The 25,453-nt window shown below is 39.6% G+C and overlaps 1 protein-coding gene and 1 long non-coding RNA gene across 6 annotated transcripts in view; one reads left to right on the plus strand and one right to left on the minus strand.

Annotated features, from left to right (window-relative positions):
• Window positions 1-25,453, plus strand: part of camkva (CaM kinase-like vesicle-associated a) — a 45,987-nt gene that overhangs the window by 17,132 nt on the left and 3,402 nt on the right. For 3 of the 4 annotated variants that reach the window (XM_017480554.3, XM_053683466.1, XM_017480553.3), the window contains exons 2-10: window positions 14,708-14,850; window positions 14,949-15,080; window positions 15,268-15,342; window positions 20,812-20,950; window positions 21,246-21,366; window positions 22,738-22,813; window positions 24,837-24,973; window positions 25,128-25,206; window positions 25,323-25,410. In XM_017480554.3, the coding sequence (XP_017336043.1) occupies window positions 14,756-14,850; window positions 14,949-15,080; window positions 15,268-15,342; window positions 20,812-20,950; window positions 21,246-21,366; window positions 22,738-22,813; window positions 24,837-24,973; window positions 25,128-25,206; window positions 25,323-25,410 (942 nt within the window). In that variant the 5' untranslated portion in view covers window positions 14,708-14,755. The remainder of the gene's footprint in view (window positions 1-14,707; window positions 14,851-14,948; window positions 15,081-15,267; window positions 15,343-20,811; window positions 20,951-21,245; window positions 21,367-22,737; window positions 22,814-24,836; window positions 24,974-25,127; window positions 25,207-25,322; window positions 25,411-25,453) is intronic. The other variant, XM_017480555.3, reaches the window with a different exon arrangement.
• LOC128634002 (uncharacterized) lies at window positions 7,164-13,989 on the minus strand. Of its 2 annotated transcripts, XR_008397163.1 has the most exons (5): window positions 11,869-13,989; window positions 10,257-10,325; window positions 9,705-9,820; window positions 9,572-9,631; window positions 7,164-8,940 (listed from the first exon to the last, which is right to left on the minus strand). It is a non-coding gene; the product is annotated as an uncharacterized LOC128634002 (long non-coding RNA). The 2 variants fall into 2 exon arrangements; XR_008397162.1 differs by lacking the exon at window positions 7,164-8,940 and having other exon boundaries at window positions 8,980-9,820.

The following is a 25,453-nucleotide window of genomic DNA, read 5'->3' on the forward strand; positions in this document are numbered from 1 at the left end:
ACGGACTCGGAAATTTTTCTGAGTACAGTCGAGTCACATGGAAAGAAAGACAAAAATAAATAACATAAAATTAAGATAACAAGAAATGAATGAATGTCTCCCTACCTGACCAGGGAGCTTTCTGTGCGCACATACCCGAAGCACGTGCATAGAAAGCCTCCTCATCGTGTGAGTACCGATTTGAGTTCTCTTTAAAGCTTATTACACTCTCACGGTGAAATAAATACACACACATCATGTCACAATGCAGGTCTGGCTGAGTATTCATGCCAACACAGTCGCTTACGTCTTAAGTGAATGTAAGCAGTTGGGGGAAAAATTGGAGCTGTGTCAATACCGTATACTGGATCTGTGCATTAGGTCTTAAAGTGACAGCAGTCGAATAAACCTGCTGCTGCCTGTGTCATTAATGTTCATCAAACAACAAAACACACAAAGAGAAAATCCCTCACGCACTCATTCGACTGAATAACTTCAGTAAATTGAATAAGAATCACTGTATATGTCGTACAGTGAAGTCTATTTTAATTTATATTTAATTGCTTTAGTCAATTTCTGTTGTATTTCTTACTTGAACACTACTGATAGACCTACCTGAGAAAACGTATGGTTATCGTGCAATCAGAGCGTAGTCGTATAACCCACCCCTAAACATTAGCGTTTGGCGATTCCAGTGTTGAATTTCACGTAAAATGTGAAATGTACTTCTTAATGTAGTAAATCTCATAAACCCTGCTGATAGGGGTTAAAGTGAAAAAAGGTTACAAGAACAGAGCCGTGTTCAGAATTGAGTTTGTTGTGATTCATAGACGGATTAAAAGCAGTAATAAAGTATGAAGCTTGTTGTTACGACATGCTGCTAAATGTAACTCTACTCGGTACTCTCTCTCTCTCTCTCTCTCAGCCTATATAACTGTGGGTGTGGGTGAGAGACATCAAATAATTGAAATGTCAGCTTTAACTGGAGGACACAATATAGTGTGATGCAATAACAAAACAGGTTCATTTGTCTTTTCATACACTTGTAATATAATAAAAGTTCTACATATACCTCTATAGCCCTTTTTCCCCTTTGAAACCATTTTTGATAGGAAACTAGTTTAGGTGCTGATGACATGAAATAAAAATATTAAATGGCACGGTGTAATAGTGGTAATGTTTTTGTTACATTTATGTTGCCGTTGGTTTCTGAAGGTTAACATGTTAATTTAACAGCTCAGTGTTGAGATTTGCAATCTTAAATCATTTTTTTCCCAATTTAATTACTTTGTGGACTCGGCCGTACTCGACTTGGACTCGGCCGTTAAGGACCCGGATGTAAGTCCAACTCGGTCCATTTTGGACTCGGACTCGATTGGTTAAGGACTTGATCTCGACTCGAACTTGACAAAGGTGGAGTCAAATCCAACACTACTACATCCCACGCAAACCTCCTCTGCTAAAAAAAGAAGCACAGAGATACTGGTCTAAAAGCATTTAGACAAATCAGAACTCTTTTTGAACAATATACTGGGCAGACAACACAAATATGTAACTCTTTGGCAATAATTCAACCCCTCAGGTTTGGAGAAAGAAGGGTAGCACGCATGATCCCAATAACACCATACCTATAGTGAAGCATCTTGACATGGGGCTACTTCTCTGTAAACAGTACTGTGGCATTACATATCATCGAAGGAACCAAACTGGAGCAATGTACCAGGACATATTAGAGGAGAATTTAATCTCATCATCCAAGAAACTGAATCAATGGAGAAGATGTAATGTCCCCAAACATACAGCTAAACTAACTCAACAAGGTGTAACACTCATGCCTGTCACAGGCTATGTTTATGTATTTTCTTTTCATGTTATGCTCATCCCTGCCACCAGGAGTCACTAATGGGACTCTAGGTGTTATGAGTATAAAATGAGGGAGTAGAAGCGGCAGAGCAGATCAGTTTGTAAACCTCATGGTGTGTAATGGTGCTACAGGTAAATCCTGGTTTGAGAAGCTCTTTGTGGTTTACTGCTCAAATAAAAGATTTATTTTTTTTGGTTAGGATGCTATACCCAACAGAGCTGATACCTTTGTTTAACACGGTGATCCTGGGTGCATCTCGCAACTGCTAAGAGACTGTTTCAGGAATTACTACAACTGACTAATCATCTTGACCATCTGTGTTCATGCCATCACCATATCAGACTGTTTGGTGTTTGAATATGATATATTATTGTTCATTCCGTCTGCCTGTCTCATGTTGTATGGTTGTGCTTGTTATTGATTCCTGTTTCTCGCTTTGAATGTGTTAAATTCTTGACGCCTTACATTGTGGGATCCTTGTTATAATTGTTCATTATCTGTTTGAATTTTGAAAACATGTGTAGAAGAAGATTTTACGCAAGATTACTCTCGTGTATTTATTGATTGATTGTTTTTTTTGTTTTTTTTTTACTTGAAAACACGACCTATACTTTAGATATCAGCAAAGAACGAATCCCCCTTATCTTTTCCATAACACCCTAGTTCAAGGTAGTTAAGGTAGGGTATAAAGGCCTTACACGGCCTAGCTAATCCCCTGACATAAATCCCACTGAAAATTTATGGGATCCTTGCATTCTTGGGGAAGTAGAGTATTTGCAAAGAGAAATGGTCCACAGTGCTGCAACGAAAACCCTAATTACTTCTTACCATCTCTTAGCTGTAATTGCCAAGCAACAGCTTTACGACAAAGCATTAATGCTGGTACTTTGCGGTGTTTGAATATTTTTTTTCTCTCCAACAATTACATTTTTTTTTGAACATATATTTTTATTCGTATGAATGCATCCTTTTTAGTCCGTATTTATAAATACAAAGTCTAGAGACATTATGTGCGTAAAAACGAGGTGGACGTACGCACCAAAAGAATATTAAGTAACAAAAACAAAAGTGTGAATATTTATTTCCCCTCACTGTAAGCAAGGGAGACGGATATGACAACGGACAGTGCGTTATCATTTGCAAATAATAATTTGATAATTAATAAGTTGAGATATTAATATTATTAAACACCAAATGTCAGTTCTTTGGTTGTGAGATTTTACTTATTTCATTCGATAGATCTGAAAACATCTTTTTATTTATTTTTATTTTTTAAAAATATTATCTCCCCGCTTGCTGCCGGTTCCCACCTGCTGTCTCAGTCTTCCCACTCATACTGCAGTATCCAATCTAGAAGTGTGAAGCAAGCTCATCTCTGAGACAGGCACAGCCAGCTGCTGCATCTTCTGAGATGAATACTGACTGCCCACATCTGTATATGTGAGCTGGCTGACACCTATGATTGGTCAGCAGCTTAGCATTAACAAACTACTAATGAGTTATGGATATGGTAATTAGATTATACAAATGGAAGCTTGAAATGAAAAGATGAAATGCACCGTCTTTGTGCAACCCCAATTCCGAAAAAGTTGGGACAGTATGGGAAATGCTAATAAAAACGAAGAGGAGTGATTTGTAAATATATTTGATATTTTTCCTAATCAACTGCATCGTTTTTTTTTTTTTTAAAGATAAACGTTTATTTTGAAATTGATGCATGCAGCGCATTCCAAAAAAGTTGGGACAGGGCAGTTTAGGACTAAGCGATGTGTCAAGTTGAAATAAGAATACACATGCATCCTTCAAGAGCCTCGGCTCGCCAGTCTGCCAACAGATGCATCAGCGAATAAGCCGACAGTTTGAGAACAACATTCCCCAAGGTCAAATCGGTGGGATTTTGCGCGTTTCACCTTCGACATTGCACAATATAATTAAAAGATTCAAGGAATCCGGTCAAATCTCTGTGTGTAAACGGCAAGGCCGAAAACCACCTCTGAATGCGCGTGATCGCCGATCCCTCAGGCGTCACCGTCTTAAAAACCGCCGTGAGTCTGTAATGGAGATCCTGACATGAGCTTGGGAATACTTTGTTAAACCTTTGTTCGCCGCTGTATCCACAGGTGCAAGTTAAGGGTTTATTATGCAAAGCAGAAGCCGTATATCAACACTGCACCGAAGGGCCGCCCACTTCTCTGGGCTCGGTCTCATCTGAGATGGACAGCAGCACAGTGGAATCGTGTTTGTGGACGGACGAGTCGACATTTCAAATAGTTTTTGGACAAAACAGCAGTCGTGTTCTCCGGGCCAAGAGGAACAGGACTATCCAAGCTGTTATCGGCGTCAGGTCCAAAAGCCAGTGTCTGTCATGGTATGTGGGTGTGTCAGTGCCCACGGCATGGGTAACTTGCACATCTGTGAGGGCATCATTAATGCAGAAAGATCTGTACACATTTTGGAGCAACATACGCTGCCATCCAGAGCAGGACAACGCCAAACCACATTCTGCCCGGATTACAAGCGCATGGTTGCGTAAGCAGAGAGTATGGGTGCGAGCATGGCCTGCCTACAGTCCTGACCCGTCTCCGGTTGAGAATGTGTGGTGTATTATGAAGCGCAAAATAAGGCAGCAAAGGCCCTATACAGTCGCTCAGCTGAAGAAATGAATAATGGATGAATGGGGGAAAATTCCGCTTGCTAAACTTAACCAGCTGGTGTCTTCAGCGCCCACACGCTTAATACGTGTTATTACTGTAAAAGAAAAAGATGATGTTACACAGCGGTAAACAGTCGACTGTCCCAACTTTTTTGGAGCGTGCTACAGTCAGATTTGTATTGAGTGTATATTTTCAAAAATAAATTAAATTCACAAGTTAAAGCATCAAATAATGTTTTTTCAATATAGTACAGGGTGAATTGAATTTTCAACTGATTCTTGTTGTTTAGGTCTTTTTGCATTTTCCATACTGTCCCAACTTTTTTGGAATTGGGGTTGTATAACAGTTAAAGAGTTTATATATATATATATATATATATATATATATATATATATATCATGCTCTCAAGTATATAATTATAGTGTTATACAGTATTTATGCCAAATCCTTGTTAATTTAGCAGAAAATGCATTTTCTTTTTTTTTTAAAAAAAACAAATGAAATGCAATTTAGTGCTTAATAGCAGTTTTTTTTTTTCATATCCACCTAAGCACCTATTCAATCGTCTTTGATTCCACAGTCTTGCAACATGTGTAGTATCTCAATCTCACAACTCGGCTCTTATTTCTCTTAAAACAAAAATACTACGACACCATATGACGTAAGTAAGTTACTTACTTAAGTGTGTGGTAATTAAATCTTTGTGCTGTTTCCTTTTGAGGCATAAACAATCAGTATTTCGAGCCATATCATGGCAAAATATTATTCATGTTACCTTCTCTGAGCTCCTCCACTGGTGACCAACAATGCATTAAGAACCTGAAAGCATTAATAATGAGGCGGCTGTGACTCAGATAGTAGAACGGGTTTTCCATTGATCGTAGGGTTGGCGGTTCGATTTCCGGCCCACGTGACTCCACATGCTCAAGTGGGCGGGTACTGTCCTTGGGCAAGACACTGAACCCCAAGTTGCTCCGAATGGCAAGCTAGCGCCTTGCATGGCAGCTCTGCTACCATTGGTGTGTGTGTGAATGGGTGAATGAGAAACAGTGTAAAGTGCTTTGTAGAATCGCTAAGGCTAAAAAAGCGCTATATAAGTGCAGACCATTAATAAACAGTTTTCACACATGATATTTTTTCTAGGGCTTTCACAATTGCATTTCCAAGTACAGTTAAAAAAAAAAAGTAATAAATAAAAATAAGGTGGCAAACCAATAAATCATAAACCAGTATACAATAGAAATAGCAGATGCTTCAGAGTTCATCTCAATTAACATTGATCAAATCCCTGTTGTGTAGCAACTTGTGCTTTATTAAGGATCGAAAGTGTTGTTTACAGCGGTACTGTCAGGACTGACTCATCTACACTCACACACACACTCTTGGATTGTCAGCTCCAGCTACCAGGGTTGTTGTATCCTACTATTTTGAATGTGTGCTTCTGTTGTTAAAGGTTGGACGTACTGAGCAAACGCTGACAACAGAAAAACACTGTTCTTCACATATCAGAATTGATTTTAATTAATCAGGGCTTCTTTTTTTTTTTAGCAAGGTAACTAGCTAGCCTCACTGTATTTGTAAGGGGTAATCCATAGCTAGGTGTGCATTACATGATTTTAATTGACAACGTGGAGGCAAAGAACCACCGGACATGAAGCACGCCGCAGAGTGCATAGCCATGGATTATCCCGCTTACTCCGTGGCCAGCATTGACAAGTTAAAGCCGTCATTGATGTTCGCAGTGCCAAATTATACTGAAAAGATAACAACGGTTACATTAGATCTAGATCTCCGTCCACTCTAAATCATACACAGAGATAAAATAGTGAGATAAGATTTCATTTATTTGAATGAATTATAATAAAGAGTTATTATAGAGAGAAGGAGAGCGAGAGAGACGTTGTATGTGTGTGAATCATCTGCGTCTGTACTGCGTCTCTACTAATAATGAAGCTGTGAGTTTAACTACTGTATGTGAGTATGGTTACAGTATTTATAGTGAGTATATATATATAGAGAGAGAGAATTGAGTATTCAGACAGACCATGGTATAACGCTAGTTACCATGCTGGTTAGGATACAGGCGGTTAATAGTTGCTTAGATAGCTATGTATAACTGAAAAACGTATGATTATTAAAAGGCAGCACCAAACACAAAACGAGTTAGAAGACACCAAACTCATAAAATCTATGTGAAATTGAATGTTAAGTTGCTTCTGTGCATGTTGAGCATCAACACTCACTCTGAGCTGAATTTCAGTTAGTCATCTATTTCTGCTGGTGCAGTAGAGCACTCATGCATATATATAAGTCTGACTGACAGAATCAATAAGCGTTTTATGGTACTGCAGATGGCACCATGAACCCATACGGAAATGTGATATGGACATATATGAATTTCTAATACATGTAATATATTGGCATATAAGAATTTCACTTATACAAAATATATACCATATTTACATAGACATGTATGTGGCATATATAGAAACATTTGAAATTGGTCCTTTTCAAATATGGAACATATATGTAGTAGTATAGTGTATATATGTGTGTGTGTGTATGTATATATATATATATATATATATATACACACACACATATTGGTAATGCATATAGCAGGAGGAGAGAAAAGAAGTGCATATATGTTTAGCATATATATGACTGATGTATGTTTTATTCATATATTCATAGAGTGGGGGAATTAAGTACTGAACAACATTTTTTTCAGTAAATATATTTACTATAAGGCTATTCATATGAAATTTTCACCAGACATCAGTGTTAACTCGAAAGTCCAAAAAAGAAGTTATGTGTGATAAAGTGGAAGGACACAGGAAAAAAGTAGAGAAGAAAAAGCAGTTCTCCAAGGCAAGGTAAGACAAGGAACCAGCTGAAATCTGTAAGTAATTACACCTCTTATCTGTGCAAATTAATATCAGCTGGGTTAGTAAATTGATGGTCTATAAAAAAGCTTTTTGTTACCAAGGTGTGACACAAGAATCATCTCATGATGGATAAAAGCAAAGAGCTCTACCAAAACCTTCGGAACCTTATTGTTGCAAAACATCTTGCTGGAATTGGATACAGATTTATCTCAAAACTTCTGAAACTTTCAGTAAGCACCACCGGGGCCATTATCTGCAAGTGGAAGTAACATGACTCTATCATCAACCGGCCACGCACAGGAGCTCCTCACAAGATTTCTGACCAGGGAGTCAGAAGAATAGTCAGAAGAGTAACCCAAGAGCCAAGGACCACTCGGAAAGAGCTCCAGAAACACTTGGAGGCAGCAGTTGCCATCGTCACAGAGAAAACAATAGGCAGTGCACTCCACTGCTCACGCTCACCCGCAAGACTCCATTACTAAAGAAAAGCTCATTTAAAGTTTGCTACAACTCATCTGGACAAGCCTATGAAACACTGGGAGAGTGTAGTCTGATCAGACGAGAGCAAAATAGAACTTCTTGGCTGTCATACTACACACCATGTTTGGAGAAGAAATGTCACTGCACATCATCCTAAAAACACTACACCAACAGTGAAGTGTGGAGGTGAAGCATCATGGTGTTCGGCTGTTTTTCATCACATGGTACTGACAGACTTCATCTAATTGAAGGAACGATGAATGGAGCCCTTTACCGGGAGAATCTTGAGAGGAATCTGCTGCCATCCACCAGGAGGATGAAGATGAGACGTGGGTGGAGCTTCCAGCAGGACAACGATTCAAAACATACAGCAAAGGAAACTCTTAATTGGTTTCAGAGAGAAAAAATGAAGGCGTTAGAACGGCCCAGTCAATCACCTGACTCGAATCCAACTGAACAAGATTTAAAGACAATATGTTTAGAAGAACGGACCAAAATCACACCTGAATACTGCGGCCCATTAATTTCTTCATACAGGAAGCGTCTTGAAGCGTCACTACAAACAAAGACTTCTCCACTAAGTATTAAATTAATTTCAGTTAGCGTGTTCAATACTTTTTACCTGTGTCATTCCTCTTTATTACACATAACTTCATTCATGGACTTTAATGTTGTGAAGTCTTTATATTTCTAGATTTCTTGAGTGAATACTGATGTCTGGTGAAAATTTCATGTGAATAGCCTCACTGGAAATATATTTACTGATAAAAATGTTGATGCGTCCAATACTTATTTCCCCCACTGTATAGGTACTGTACTGTATATATAAAAGACATTTTCATTTATTTGCAGTTATTTATTGGAAACATACAATTAATACAATAAAACCCAGAAATATTAGGTACTGGATCATAATAAAGGAAGGAACAAACAGATGTCTTCAACAGGCACATTGGATACTGGAACAAAAACAATACATTTTTAATCAGTAGTCAATAGTTTACTACTGTTTTGCAATTCATTGCTATGTCAAGTTGACCATGGGTGGTTGCAGGGAATCGTTTAATAATGGCATCTATAAAGAGATAAGAGATACACACTGAGCTCATTGTGCTTGCACATAAATTAACCAATACAGAGGTGCTTGGAGTTAATGCTGTTTATGCAGTAACTACTTTGTCTTTTGTGTTGCCCTACTTTCAGAAATTTAATAAAAACCTTTATTACAATAGAACTGTTTAAACATCTGAAAATATGGTTTTATCAAAGCTTGAAAAACAAGACATAATAATTGCTTCTCTAGTCCAACCTGTAGGTGCATTCCCTGTGCTCCAAGGCCCTGTTTACACATGGCATTAAGATGCTTCCTCGGTCACCTGTACGTGGACAGCACCAAGTACGGGTATAAACAGGGGCCACTGTATCTGGATCACACAAACCACAATCATAGCTGGTCTAGGATGCTTCTGACCACACCACATTTGTAGTGTACCACCTCCAATAGCACAGCAACTACTCATCCAAGAAGTCACAAAAGACCCAAAGACAACATCAAAGGATCTGCAGGCCTCTCTTGCATCAATAAACATTATTATTCATGACTCTAATATCAGATAGACACTGGGCAAAAATGGCATCCATGGAAGAGGGGCGAGGTGAAAAACACTGCTAACACAGAAGAACATCTGAATTTTGCCAAAACATACCTTGATGATCCTCAACCCTTTTGGGAGGATGTTCCGTGGAATGATGAGTTGAAAGTGGAACTGTTTGGAAGACAGGAGTCCCATTACATTTGGTGAAGGCCAAACACAGAACTCCACAAAAAGAACATCATACCTACGATCAAGCATGGTGGTGGCAGTGTGATGCTGTGGGGATGCTTTGATGCTTCAGGGCCTGGGTAACTTGCACTAATTGAGGGAAACATGAATTCTGCTCTCTACCAGAAAATCCTAAAGGAAGAATGTCCGATCTTCAGTCTGTAAGTTGAAACTCAAGTGCAACTGGATTGTGCAGCAAGACAATGATCCAATAGCATGGGAGTAAATCCTAGTACTAGAAGTAAGTGAAAGACTGATCTCCAATTATTGGAAACGTTTGGTTGCAGTTATTGCTGCTAAAGGTAGCACAACCAGATTTTAAGTTTATATATATATATATATATATATATATATATATATATATATATATATATATATATATATATATATATATATATATAAACTGTATTGTGTGTTTACTCAGGTTGCCTTTGTTTTATGTTGTATTAAGTTTGAAGTTCTAAAACTGTTTAGTATGAGATATACACAAAAACAGAAGAAAAATACTTTTTCACAGCACTGTACATAATTTTTCCAAAAAATGGCCAATGTGAGACTGATGGTCTACCTCGAAGATTGCTTCTAAGATGGGCCTCCTCATCAAACACAGCCACTAGCCACTAGGATGAATCTCAACCTAAGAAATTATAACAAACACAATGAAGGTTTCAAACTGCACTACTTGTTTATAAACTACAAAGGGTTTGCTATAGGTCACACATATGATGTAGTTCATATTTAACTTTAATCTCCTATAACCTTTGCCTTGGCAGAGCTGATAAGCTCCCTGATAAGCTTTGATAAATTAGCATTTTATCAAAAGACAATATGCACTTAAACATTGCGGTTTTATTTTCAGGATGGTTTGATTTTCTATTTAGTAATAACACATCTGGCTGTTTGATAGCTGTAAATATTTTGATTTGTCTGACACCCATCACTACCATGCTGCATACCGTCACAGGAGTAAAATAAATTCTACCACTCTTGAATCTGATTGGTCATTATTTTTGTGCATTATTTCTGTATAACAGAACAGCTCGACGATTGCCTCTGGCTGTAACATAAATGATAGATTCATATTAATACAGTCAAATACGTTATTATTTCTATAGTAGCAGTAACACATTCACAAAAACTTGGACGCTTCACATAACCTGAGATTAATAATAAACGGATTAAAACAGTGAAACAAACAATGTTAACAAATGGACAAACATAATCATTGCCGAAGATGCTTATGTTACATTTATGGAAGAAGTCTTCGATGCCCGCTCTTTATAACAGTTCCGGGAAAAAGGTGCTTTGTAAAGAGCCCCAGCAGAGGCCAATATTCAGGAGTTTGTTTTGCGATTTTCTCTAGCTGGGCACACTGACCTGTGAGTACGGAGTTTGCATGTTCTCCCCGTGCTGCGGGGGTTTCCTCCGGGTACTCCGGTTTCCTCCCCCAGTCCAAAGACATGCATGGTAGGCTGATTGGCGTGTCTAAAGTGTCCGTAGTGTGCAGGGTGTACCTCGCTTTTTGCCCGGTGCTCCCTAAGATAAGCTCCAGGTTCCCCGTGACCCTGAAGAAGGAGTAAGCGGTAGAACATGGATGGATGGATGGATGGATGGATGGAAATTCAAGACAGAGAGAGAAAGGGCTGATGGTGAGGGGACAACTGTTTATCGCTATAATGTGACAATCTAGTCAGGAACAACAGGTACTAACTTGTCTCATGGACCGTCCAACCATCAAATATGTTAATCACGCTGTGATGTAAGCGGAATAGCACACTTTGCACGGTGTCACATCATCTGCATCTATTATTCCAGTATCAAAGACCGGTTGCACTTAATTAGACACCTAGCTAGTGATCCGTATCTGAAGTAAATTCGTCGTGAACTAGCTTTCAAGCTATCAGATAGGTGCAACCTGTAACATTAGCTAGCTTCTAACCAACAAAATCACTAGCTAGGGAGCTAACAGAGTTTTATTGTCTTGCTATCGCACTGTCCCTATCTAGCTAGCACAGCGGTAGCATACAACGCACTACTGATGCTTAGCTCAGTAGCAAATTTCAAGTTCAATGTTAAATAAGCCAACGAATGATACATGCAAAAGGTTTATTCATGCAGATAACATTAAAATGTTTTACTCATAGATTATACAATAAAAAAAGAAAGTTGTTAAATTTTACCTGCAACTTTGTGAACAGCCTGAAACACTCCTTTCGGCGTTTTTTTTTTGTGCCATCCTGCCACTCTACCATGTAATCGGTTTCGTTGTCTGCTCCATCCAAAAACTTATCAGAGTCAAAATTCCAGATCTGTGAAGTAGGCACAATGCTCCATTTCCCAACAGCGGAGCCTCCACACCACTGTACCGGCGCAAACATCATCAGAACGAGCGATGATGAAGGTGAGCGCATGCTACCTATCTTAACCGATCCTATTGAGCTGACTTTCTTAATCGTCAGGAAAGTTGATCGGTCAATATGAATGGGGTGGAGTCAGAACATACAGAATATCATTCCAATTGGATCATTTGCTGCAGTTTTATTCAGTGTTCATATGTATATACGATTGTTCTTAACTGCGTGTTGTATTTTATTTTTTACCTTGCGATATTGTAGATTGCCGTGTGTGGTTTTATATGTCACCTTCTTTTCCACATTAATTGATATGGTCCTTGTCCCGTTAAAAAAAAATTATACTGTATTTGCTCAGGTTGGTATATCTAGATAACATTTTTGGTTTGGCTTTTGTAACCTTTTGCCCTACAGCTGTACCTTTATTAAGCTATTTTGTGTTAAATGATGGAATGCATTATTATGACACCATTAAAGTTGTCTTTCATGTTGTAATAGATCTGTAATTTCAAATTTTGCTGTCAAATCTAACACCTAAAGTATACTGTGGCACAGGAAACACCGCCACTGAAGTATAGCTCTTCCCTCTGAGTGTGTGAATGTTGAGGCCAAAAAAAAAAGAAGCTTGATTTCGGTGCAGCAGATTTGTGCTGCGATGTGCGGAGCTTTTTGTGCTTTTTTTTTTTTTTTGTGGAGAGCTACTTGAACTGGCGAAATCGCACTCGCACGAAATTGTTTTGCATGGTCTTTCACAGCGATGTTTTGTTGGTAAATGAGACCTTTTAGCTGAACTCATCTTCAACGCATGTGAATCCAAGGGGGCTTTGGTGGAACGCATGTTGTGATGACACATCTTGGCCAAAATCTGCGGAAAGCCTGTGGTCATTTTGAAAAATTGTGAGCTCCTCTGAATATTGCGGCGTTTCCTTGATTTTGTGTTAATTGCAAAATCCTGGAGGGACTGAATTGTCTAAATACACCCAATATAAATTACCTCGGAACCAACTGGTTAAAAAGTAATTGCGAAAATGACCATGTTGTTTCCCTATGTGTACATGTGTGTGGGGAAGCCATATAGTTTTGACATATAGGAGACACACATACATCACCATAATATCCACATTGGTTATATATGTTTTCATCATGTATCATATATAAGGGCGCACGATGGCTTAGTGGTTAGCACTAGGACCACTAACAGTGGTTTTAGCTTGCTTAGAAAAGCACAAAATAGCAATGCAAACATTTCCTTCAAACACCACCGTGTATCCCAGTTAAGATCATGTTAACCGGCAGACTCTGTTTCTTTGAAATCGTACAGCTACTTGCCTGTAACTTTTCTTGATAAGCATGAACAGTTACTCAAAGCGACAGAATGCACGAGCATCAGGTTGTGCCAAAGCATTTCTAGCGTAGATGCTTCACAAACAGATGGAGCACGCACTGTTTTGGTTCTTCTCTGTATAGCAAATCCCCAGTCCTGATGGCAAGGACATGTGATCTTACTATGCTGGGCAATGAAGGCAATCTCTTGATGCGATAAGTGGTTATAGACAGGGTTTAGGTCGTGAGGAGGCGCTACTTTTTCCATGGCTTACAACATTTTCATTCACAAGAGAAAAAGAAACATATTTTGTGGATAGAAGAAAAAAAAGAAAAGCAACGTTAACGTGGCAGGACTGATGGGCAAAAGTTGGATTTCTTTTGAAGAGATCCGCTGTTTTTATTAGTTTGTTTTGATGCTTAAATCGTCATTTGATTGTAAGTAATTACTGCCAGCGCATTCATTCTGTTGAAGGATGGGTCAAAGAACTGATACTTCTCCAGTCCTGATTGACCTTTTTGTTTGTTTGTCTGTTTACATTATGAGTTTACTCATGTAAAAATACTTTCCTTCTAATTCTCCCTAGCACCAGGCAAGTAAATTGAGACTTTTAAGCAATACTTTGCTGTACACATTCTACATATATTCAGTGTCATGACATAATTATCGTTATCACATTAGATAGAACGTGTTCTCTAATTCTCACAATATCCTCCTTGGTGCTGTAATCTTGCCGGGTTCTTGGAGGAGAAAGAAAAGTGTCACAAAACTGACTCACTGTGCCATGAAAAAACACACACACACACACACAATAGAAAGGATTGTAGATTGTAATAGGATTATTGAATATTTTGCAGATATTTTGCACTTATACCAGGATGTACAAGAGAAAGAATTGTGCAAAAGATCATTTCTACTCATTTGTGCATCGGGTGTTGTGTATGAGTCAGCTTTTATTATATTGTTACACAAGAGTATGGCATTTTTCTGTGCTCTGAAAAGGCATATTGTGGTTTGCTTTTGCTGTTATATAGCTATGCTGTAATACTGATAAAGTGAGAAAGTTTAAGTTTACTGTTCATGAAATCAAATGGGTAATCTATGACTGCTCCTCCTGTCATTTCGCCCTAATCATAATCCTGTCATTTTGCCCTAATCCATGTTCATAACAACTTGGCCTGACAAGTTATTACTAAGACCCTTGGATATACTTACCTGTAACATAATTTGCTTTTGTCTGTCTAGCCTCTATCTCAAAGGTAGTTGGGAACATCCCTTTTAGTGCTTGATGGCTGTGTTTCTATATGAATTCTTCATCCTGAATTTTTATATTTGTTCTTGTAGGAAAATATAACCTACTTTTTGTCTTCTGTCTGGGGGCCTCACGCAGCCATGCCATTTGGCTGTTTAATTTTCGGAGAGAAGAAGGATTATAACAGTCCTGGTGAGGTCACTGACAAATATGACCTGGGGCAGATGGTCAGATCGTAAGCATAACTCCACCTCTGCACTCTTATTTATGTTCTTTCACTTGTGACCATATTGCCATGTTTCCTATATGAGTTTCTGCTCTCTACAAAAACAGGGAGGAGTTTTGTGAGATTTTTCGGGCAAAAGAGAAGAACACACAGAAAATGTACACCTGCAAGAAATTCCTGAAGAAAGACGGGAGGAAAGTGCGAAAGGCTGCAAAGAATGAGATACTTATCTTGAAAATGTAAGTTGTCGGTGTTCGGTGTTTCAGAGTTTTTGGGAATCAGCAACTATAGCTGCTTTATTTCTAAGTAGCCATACTGGGAGTTAATTAGTTCTTTTATTTTGCAAGTGATTGCCCCTTTGGAGGATTTTTTCTTCTGCTTCCTGTCTCACAGTCACAAACTGTCTCGTCCTCTCTTTACTCACAGGGTGAAGCATCATAACATCCTCCAGCTGGTTGATGTCTTTGAGACAAGAAAAGAGTACTTCCTCTTCCTGGAACTGTGAGTTGAACACATTGGAGTGTGTGTGCGTGTGTGTGTGTGTGTGTGTGTGTGTGTGTGTGTGTGTGTGTGTGTGTGTGTGCATTCTGAATGCTGATTTAACTCGGTTCTATATAAAATTGTTATGTGTAACATTATGTATGTTACATTATGTATTATTATGTATGTATGTTACATTATGTATTATATTTATTACTAATGTTATTATTTTATTTAACTATGGGTCTGTATCAACTAAGGTAGGTGAATTATGTTTAATGTATGGAATTGTGTTTAGTAATCTATGTAATTATTGGATACCCACTGGAGCAGTGTATATACTATAGGGGTGTGTTCTATGAACACTGGATGGTTCTATCGCCTAGATCACACTGCAACGACAGACGCCGGCCAACGCCAACACTCACCAACTGTTAAAAGTTGGCTTTTGGATTTAGAATGTTGTGAAACACAGCTGTGATGTTCACACGGAGCCAACAGACACCAACAAACGTTTTTACGGACAGTCGGACTACTTTAAAAATGGAGGATCTTTTTACCACAATCAAAAACGTTAGCGAAACTCGTAGTGAAACGAAAAAGGTTGTGGGTGAAGCCTTAGTCGTTGCCACATAAGAGACGTGCAGTTACTTAAAGAACTGCAGACAGAGGACGTGCAAAGCTTTCAGACTAACAGAATACGGAAAATAGCATACGGTTAGCGGATGATCCCGATTAAAACCAAAACACGAGAGCAGATGATCCTCATCAGGGTTCAAAATGAACAATTTTATTTAAATAACACATCTATGCATAATTTACTCTCTTTTTTCTGATTCGTCCTGAAATCTGACATTTTACCCACAGCGATGATTTAGCATGCGTAGCACGTAGCGCACAGGCTTTCGTTTCTTTGGAGTTTTCAGAGACGCTTGTCTCATCGTCATGGCAGTAGTTCGTTCCCAGGTCGGATTACGCCGGAGTTTGTTGGAAAGTCATAACACACTGCTCAGACATTCCACAACTGACAAAAGGCGAGTGAGCATGTTTAGTTGGTGAAAACAAACGGCGACCGATGGTAACAAATGCGACTGGGTTAACACACTGATCTGACAAAACCCGACAAAAGTGTTTGTTGCCGTTGGTTGGCGTCTGTCAGTGCAGTGTGAACTAGGCTGGGTTTGCTGTTATTGTGTGTGTGAGACCTGAGACCATCCAAAAAAAATAATTATTAAGTGACTGTAGGCGTACTATTTGATATAAATAGCATTTTCATATGGCCATCATTTCTCTGGACCCTTCCTCCCGAATTCAAGCCGGAACCCTGGCCGTTTTCATAGAACCATCTGGTGTTTATAGAACCACAGTTACATACAGGGTGTAACAAGCATTCTATTTCACCCCTTCTCACAAAAAATATAATTGCTTCCAGCTGGTTAATATCAGTCACACTTCATTGATATGTTAAAATAAAAAGCTGACTTTGTTGTCATTTTTGTTGTTGTGAAGTTTTAACAAACGGGATGGGACAGAAACGGACGCTAAAAAAGAAAGGGAGGTGCTGTTTCGGTTTCTAAAACTTGAGCCGCTTCTCACCAAATTCGATTCTGTGTTCCGTATGTGTTCTTGGATTACCAACCTGTAATAACTAATACTGGTGTTTGTGTTGTTATATTCACGTTGTGTTGTTTAGTTCCCTGTGGACTAGTGGTTAGCATGCTCTCACCTCCATGGCCTGGGTTCAGTTCACGTTCAGGGAACCAGACCCTGCCACTGAAGGGTTGCACAAGCCAGTACACTCTCAGTGCCAGTCACCAGCCGGGAAAGTGGTGCCGGATGTCAGGAAGGGCATTCAGCATAAAACAAGTGTCAGAATCAAAATATGCGCTTGGGTGATCCGATGTGACGACCCTGGAAGGGAGCAGCCAAAATAGAACACAGATGTTTGTTGCGAGATGAAGCTTAACACAGAGCAAATATTCAGCTGACTCCAGTCTATCCATGGCATCGTGGAAATGTTGCAACCGCTCATTGTAGTACTCATGGTAATACGGTCAGGTCTTATGGGACTCCAGCGCAAGGATGAGCTCCCACATATAGCTCTTGGAGAGTATGGACATCTTGCACCTTTGCCCTTCAGAACGGTTGTAACAAGTTTAAGAGCCCTCAAAGAGACATAACCAATGGTGCTGGGAACCACTGCAATGGCCCCTATATACATCTTTAACTTAGATTGGAACATTTTGCTGTCTAGCAGTCTCTCCAGGAAGGCCAGTACTCTAGGAACTGGGTGCTGGAGTGATAGAGTGCACACCATTTACACTGAGCACACACAAACCCCAATGTACCTAGGGCTCTTGCGTTCAGGAATCCTGGCCTGCTGGTTTGTAGTCACCAACCTGTACATCGCTTCTCACAGATTTGGCTATTTGGCATCCTTTGCCAGATGTATGAGTGGTGATGTGCAGGTTACGGACTACGACCTATTACACTGGATGAAACTGCCAAAGTTTTCAGAACACTAGTAAGAGCAGCAGTTGAAACCAAGGTCCTGTTATACACTTTGTGACCACAAGAAGGACTGTGTGGCCTGATTGATGAATTCTGTGCATTGTGGGCAGAATCAGTGGTAGAGGTTGAAATGTGTACAGTAGACAGTGAGGACACTCTTGGGGCTAGTGTGTCCTGAGCCAGTAGACTGTGAGCTCTTCCAGAGAGAACCACAGGTGACTTTGTCATCAATGAAGAAGTCCGCGTGTGACCTGACAAACTTTTGCTGCGCATTGAAGCGATAACTCCAATTCAATGGATAACTAATTGCCTATATGCACCAGTGTCATAAAACCTCACCAGAATACCATCACTGCATTTGCACTCACTACATGGGCAGTGAATGTCTGAATATAGTACTTCCTCCAGTGAACCCACCAGTGATGCAATGCAAGTGATGCAAGAGATACAAGCATGTGGCCTAGACCAATCTATCATGTTAGCTAAGGCACACAGCACAGAACCTGTGCACAGTATAGCAGAGGTCCAAAACCTCCTTTAACACTCTCCTAAGAAAAAAGAAAAAACTTTCTGACTGGCTTTGTGTGGACAGAAGCATTCTGTACTATGGGCTGCACACCAGCATCCTGTTCAATTTGGTCTGCCACCATTTTAATGGTTTCTGTCACAGGGTGTTTGAAGCCTGCCAGTGGTGTATGTGACTTGAAAGAGTCCAATTCAAATTCATTTCTGGATGCTGCTGAAGCCAGAGTTAAACACTTTGGTTCAACCGTTGGCTCGCCATCACACAGGAAATCAGGAGGGAGAATCAGATTTTTGGCTATAAAGAGGACAGTGCTAAAGGGCACGAGCTTCTGCTGCATGCAGCTTCAGTTTCAGGATCAAAGATTTCAGCTAAGACACATCTAAAGCCAGGTCGTCCACAGGTCTAGAAAGGGATTCTGATTACGCTCTTGGTTTCTCACTCTACTTATCGGTCATTTTTGGGCATGAACATTTACAACTAGCAAGTTGTATAATCTGCAGTACTTGGGTCATATTATGCTCTGAATCAGGGTATAAATATGGCAGCGTATTTATACCCATGAGTGTGACATTTTGGCATTGAGGACAGCCAAACCAGAGATTGCTTCTCTACAATGGTCAATGCCAAGACAGTAGACACATAACTCGTCTTCCAGGGAAATTAGACATTGGCTGCATGAGCGCAGCATGGCTCATTAGTTAATCAGATCTGAAATGGTGTATAGTGGAAACCAGCTAAATTGGTAGGCAATCTGGACAAGTGTGCCTTATAGGAGGAAAAAAAAACACCTGAAACGCTAGCAGAATATACCCACATGCACACTAGTCCCGCTAGGAAGATTGAGGTTGTGGGAGTTGGGGAATTACATGCAGAGAGAGGAAAAAATATCCCAGTGGAGAGAATGAGGGTTTATTGGAGGAAAGTGAGCTTATTAGCTAAAGACCTGCTGGTCAGTTAGGCAGCCAGGCGTGAGGAAGATTGAGCGGAGTTGAAGAGGGACGGTAGCAGTCTGACTAACATAGTAAACTCAACAACAGGCAGTGGACAGTAGATTGATCGTCCACGTTAGACATGTTTAGCCACCGGCCTGCTTATCGGGAGACTTTGGGGGCTGTGGGACTGAGCCGACAAAGTGCCGAGGAAAGCCCCACTCTGTGGAGATACAGGGGAATGGAGGGACTCCGGTGTAAATGGAGTCCGAATTACTTTGCAAGCTCAGTAGTGGAAAGCGCAGTATGGCATAGGAGGACCACTAAGCAATGCTCGTGCCAAGTATTCACAGGCTAATAGTTCACCAGACAACAGGCGATATGAAAATTTCAGAGTGCCGAAAATCACACCCGATGAGGGACTATGAGGTGAGACCTGTACTGTGCACCAAAACAGTTTGTAGCGAAATGCTGGACAGCACAGGAGTTATAGACAATTAGGCTAGCAAGCTAATGAGGGATCTCATCTCAGGCTAGTAGTCTTGGAGCTTTGAATAGCTCCAAAAAGTACGAAATACACTCACCATATCCACGATGATGAAAAGAGATGACAGGAGCCTATCAGCCTATCAGTGTCACATGAACAGTTGCTGTTATGGCCTTAGGACTGCGATTACCACATACGATTGTGCACTCAGGTCTCCTTTAGTGAACAGTGGATTAATTCAACAAAACAGACTTCATATAAAAACCATAATGAACTTTCCTTTACTTTCACACTATCTGTTGTGACCCAGATGAGGACGGGTTCACTTCTGAGTCCGGTTCCTCTCAAGGTTTCTTCCTCAGATCATCTCAGGGAGTTTTTCCTCACCACCGTCGCCACCGGCTCGCTCAATAGGGATAAATTCACACGCTTAAAATCCCTATCCTGTGTTTATATGTTTCTGTAAAGCTGCTCTGAGACGATGTCCGTTGTTAAAAGCGCCATACAAATAAAATTGAATTGACTTGAATCATCAGGTTTGGAGGATAGGCTACCTGTAGCCCTAACCAGAGTCACAAACATATAGTCACAGATAGCACCAAGGTACACATGAATTCCGACAGGTGCATGAGGCAAGAAGCAGAAATGGAAATGATAGCCGGATGACAATAGTATTTATATCAGATATTACATCATGTGTCTCGGCATGCATGTGCGCACAAACAAAAAGGTATCCAGTTGATACTGACTGGCGCTGTTGGTTAGGATCGGTGAAATAGAACTTATCAAGCTTAACAAGTCACAGCTTAAATGAGAAAGTTTTTTCACTTATTTGTCAATCACTACGATACTGAAATTGAAGCTTTGTTGGAACACTTGTTGGAACATGCCATAATTATGTAAAATAAAATTAAATATAATGTCTTTTCACTAGGTGATGTTTTGGTAAGCATTCTCAAAACGACTTTTTTTTATACTTCTTGTGGGTCTAATATGGAAGTGATTTTAAAGGTGCAATTTCCTTTCATCTGCTTTAGGGCCACAGGCAGGGAGGTGTTTGACTGGATCTTAGACCAGGGCTACTACTCCGAACGTGACACTAGCAATGTTATCAGACAAGTGCTTGAGGCTGTGGCTTATCTTCACTCTCTCCGCATTGTGCACAGGAACCTGAAGGTAACATGTTGCTTTACTCCCATCAAGTGGCTACAAGTGGTATTACACCAAGAAAACACGTACAGTTAAACAGCATGACAAACGGATTAACGTATCATATACTACGTTCAATTCAGTTCCTTATTATTTAATATATATATATATAATTTAGAAGTATTTTAGGATTTACATAAGGGTTCAATTTTGTGTTTTGGATCATTTTATTATGCCCTGGAACTAGAGTAAAGATACTGTTGTATACAATACGGTTAACATTTCCTGACAGTGGCGGACTATCTTCTCCTCTTCCTTTCAGTTGGAAAATCTTGTTTACTACAATCGTCTGAAGCACTCTAAAATCGTCATAAGCGATTTTCATCTGGCCAAACTGGAGAACGGACTTATTAAAGAGCCTTGTGGCACTCCTGAATACCTTGGTAAAAAAACTATATACATACATTACATTTTTACATTATGGTAATTGCATGACCTTTTATCTTGCTCAACGTTTTTTGTTTTTGTTTTATTTATAATATTGTTTTTTAAAAAAAACTGTACCTCCCTTGTTGTGTTGCATTTTAATTGCCATCACATTATGCACAACATACAGTGCCCTCCACTAATATTGGCCCTTGGTAAATATGAGCAAGAAGGCTGTGAAAAATTGTCTTTATTGTTTAAACTTTTGATCTTTTGTTAAAAGAAATTCCCCAAAATACTCTGCTCTCATGGATATCAAACAATTGCAAACACAAGACAGGTTTATCAAAAAAAAAAAATCTTTGTTCTACGGTCAGATGAAACCAAAATAGAGCTTTTTGGTAATAAACACAGAGGAGGTTTTGGTACACAGAGAGGTAGCCATATGGAAAAGTTCCTCATGCCCACGGTTAAATATGGAGGAGGATCTTTAATGTTTTGGGACTGTTTTTCTGCCAGAGGACCTGGACATTTAGTTAGGATACATGGCATCATGGACTCGATCAAACATCAACAAATATTAAATGAAAACCCGACTGCCTCTGCCAGAAAGCTTCAAATGGACCGTGGTTGGATCTTCCAGCAGGACAATGATCCAAAACATCATCAAAATCAACACAAACATGGTTTACTGACCAAAAAATCAAGGTCCTGCCATGACCCTCCCAGTCCCCTGACCTGAACCCCATAGAAAACCTGTGGGCTGAACTGAAGAGGAGAGTCCACCAGCGTGGACCTCGAAATGTGAAGGATCTGGAGAGATTCTGTATGGAGGAACGTCTCAGATCCCTCGCCATGTATTCTCCAACCTCATCAGGAGTTATAGGAGAAGACTCAGAGCTGTTATCTTGGCAAAGGGAGCTAGCACAAAGTATTGACTAAAAGGGTGCCAATAATTGTTTAGGTTTATATATATATATATATATATATATATATATATATATATATATATATATATATATATATATCTGTGTTTTGTTTGCATTTGTTTGGTATCCACGAAAACAGAGTATCTTTGTGATTTTTTTTTTTAAAGAAAATTACTTTAATTTTTTTTTTTTAAGAAAATGTGATTTTCTTTTAAACAATGAAGACAAATTTTCACAGGCTTCTTTGCTCATATTTACCAAGGGTGCCAATATTAATGGAGGGCACTGTATGTGTCATCAGACCTAAAGAATTCTAACATGTTGTACATGTGTACAGTTTATTTTGTATTTATCTGATTATACTTTCACAGACATACAGCATGTTTCCATACACAAGCAACAGCGTGTATAGAGATGGTTTCTCATTCAAGTGTCATGTACTGTATTTGATTTGCTCAGCTCCAGAGGTAGTCGGCAGACAGCGGTATGGCAGACCAGTGGACTGCTGGGCCATCGGCGTGGTCATGTACATCCTGTCAGTGAGACTCAGTTTCTCTGGGTGTTTTGTTTATTTTATTTAACTGGTCTGTGTGCATAACCTCATTCTGCCATAGTGTGTCTGTCATTGTCTGGGTGTCGTTAAGAATAGTTCAATAATCATTGTTCTCCCAGGCTAAGAAAACACATGCTTAAATATAGTCTATAGTAACAATATCAGTGAGGACTTACAGTATATGAGACCGCAAGGTTGTCCTGTTACTGCTTTAAAATCAGGTTTAGAACCAAATGTAAGTGGCCAGACCGCAACTTTGCTTATAAATGGAATCTAATTTCTGAAGAGAAGATACCTATAATTCTACAGGACTTCCAGACTTGTTACTGGCTCATTCGCATGAGTATCTGTAAGATCTCGAAGGAGATATGTTTTGAGCTCACGAGCTTTCTGAAGACGTTCGCAGCCGTCAGTGGAAGTTCTCAGAGCATGTTGTTTGTTGGTCACGTTTCATCATCCAAGGAGTTTGCTGTCAAGATGTGCTGTGAGTATATGTTATTACATCTCTTATTTGTTCTGTTCCATCGTCTCTTTATTGTGTATTCTTTTGTTATAATCTGTTGAAATTTATACAACAGCTAGTTCCAGTCTAGTAATTTGATTGGTCAAGTGGCGCTCCGATAGTGCCTGTATTCCCGATAACCGCACTGGGACGATTCACTGTATATATCACTCCGCTTGTCTGTGTTTACCACATAAAATTCCAGTTACTACAGTAGTGTTAGTGACATCGTCAGCGGACATGGTGAAGGATACTTTTCAGGAATATGACTTTTAGCTTCAAATATGAAAGCTCATCATATGAAGATGAAAAGGAAGTAGGGACACCAATTTGACCAGAAGCACCCTTAACGGGAATGTATAACTCAATGACTGCGTTTACATGGACAGCAGTAATGTAATTATTGAGCTTACTCTGAGTAAGATAATACTGTGATTAAGGTGTGTACATGAGTCGCTTTTAGAATACTCCTGTCATGTACGCGTTTTACATGTTATAGAACATGATTAGATTAAGAGCCCGCGTCATTACGTCACCGCGCCACGCCGTCCGACGTCCCTCCAGAATTTCACGCATCGACATACAGTTCGTCTTCGTTATGGGACCGTATACAGTGTTGGGTGTTTTTATTTAATTTTTTTTACGAACGCTTTAAGTGCAGTTAATTATTTGTCACGCTGTACGTGCTAATAGACGACTGCTTGGGCTGCGTCTCAAACCGCGTAGTTACCGTCTATATAGTCGCCGAGATACATGTATTTTTCCCCACTACAGGCCTACAATAGGCAAGTATGCGGTTTGGGACGCAGCCGTGCTCTCTTGTTTGCCGTGAAACTGCCGTGTGTGATCGTGTCCTGTCGCAAAATGCGGTGAAAACTCCCACACGACGTTCATAATGTGATTAAGGTGTTTACATGTCTGTAATACACGTCCATAATGCGACTAAAACAGGAGAACTCCACACGTCTTAATTCCATTAGAGCTTAATTCGATTGTGACCTTAATCAGATTAAGGTAAGTAAAAATTGCTGTTTACATGGTAGTTTCTTAATCAGAGTATGGTCTTAATCGGATTAAGAGTGGATTATTGTTGTCCATGTAAACGCAGCTAATGTGATCCAGCTAGGTAAGCTAACCGACGTGATATAAAAGTGAGTGAGGCTTCTTCGGGATCTAGTTCCGCTAGTGGAGCAAAAATAAACAGAACGTTTGTCCATATTCTGTCTGAAACTCTGAAAAGTATGAATTTCTTGTTTATAGAACTGTTGTATAAAAGCAATATCGTACTTGCAATCGTGAGGTTGTACTGAGTATTGGCACGACTGTGATTGGCTACGGGACTCTGCAGGGTTTTCAGTATAACTGCACTCATGCTTGTGCGATATTGCTGAAGTATAATTTTCCAGTCTATTTTATCCGTCTGTCCAGAACTGCTTTTTTTTATTATGAGACACTCATAAAATATGCCAAAGTCAAAGTACTGAGAATGTTTTTGTTTACCAGACTGTCAGGAAACCCTCCTTTTTATGATGAGGCAGATGATGATGACGATGACAGTCATGATAAAAACATGTTCCGGAAAATTCTGTCGGGAGACTATGAGTTTGACTCACCCTACTGGGATGATATCTCAGATTCTGGTAAGGGGACACGCCGTAGTTTTTGGAGGAAATATTTGAAATACGTCGGCAAAACGTTTGCGGTTTTCCATGAAGTCAGCGTCCAAAACTATTCTATCGTTTTTGCCATGTCCTCTTAGTCCTGTTACGATAAAAACATGTATCTGCATTCTAGCTAAAAGTCTAGTTGCATCTTTAATGGAAGTGGATCAGGACCAAAGACTGACTGCACAGGAGGCAATCAGCCATGAGTGGTGAGAACCCCCTTTAAATATCTGATGCTCTTTGAATTTTGCCCCATGACTGCAATTTGGAAATGTTATATGCCTCTGAGGAAATGTATTTCTCTTCCTATACATTCATTATTTAGGATATCTGGGAATGCAGCTTCTGACAAGAATATTAAAGACGGTGTGTGCGCTCAGATTGAAAAGAACTTTGCTAAAGCAAAGTGGAAGGTAAAACAATCAGTTTAGTTCATGCTGCCAGTCAATGCTTGTA

The sequence above is a fragment of the Ictalurus punctatus genome, chromosome 11, assembly GCF_001660625.3.
Source record: "Ictalurus punctatus breed USDA103 chromosome 11, Coco_2.0, whole genome shotgun sequence".
Classification (NCBI taxonomy): Eukaryota; Metazoa; Chordata; class Actinopteri; order Siluriformes; family Ictaluridae; genus Ictalurus; species Ictalurus punctatus.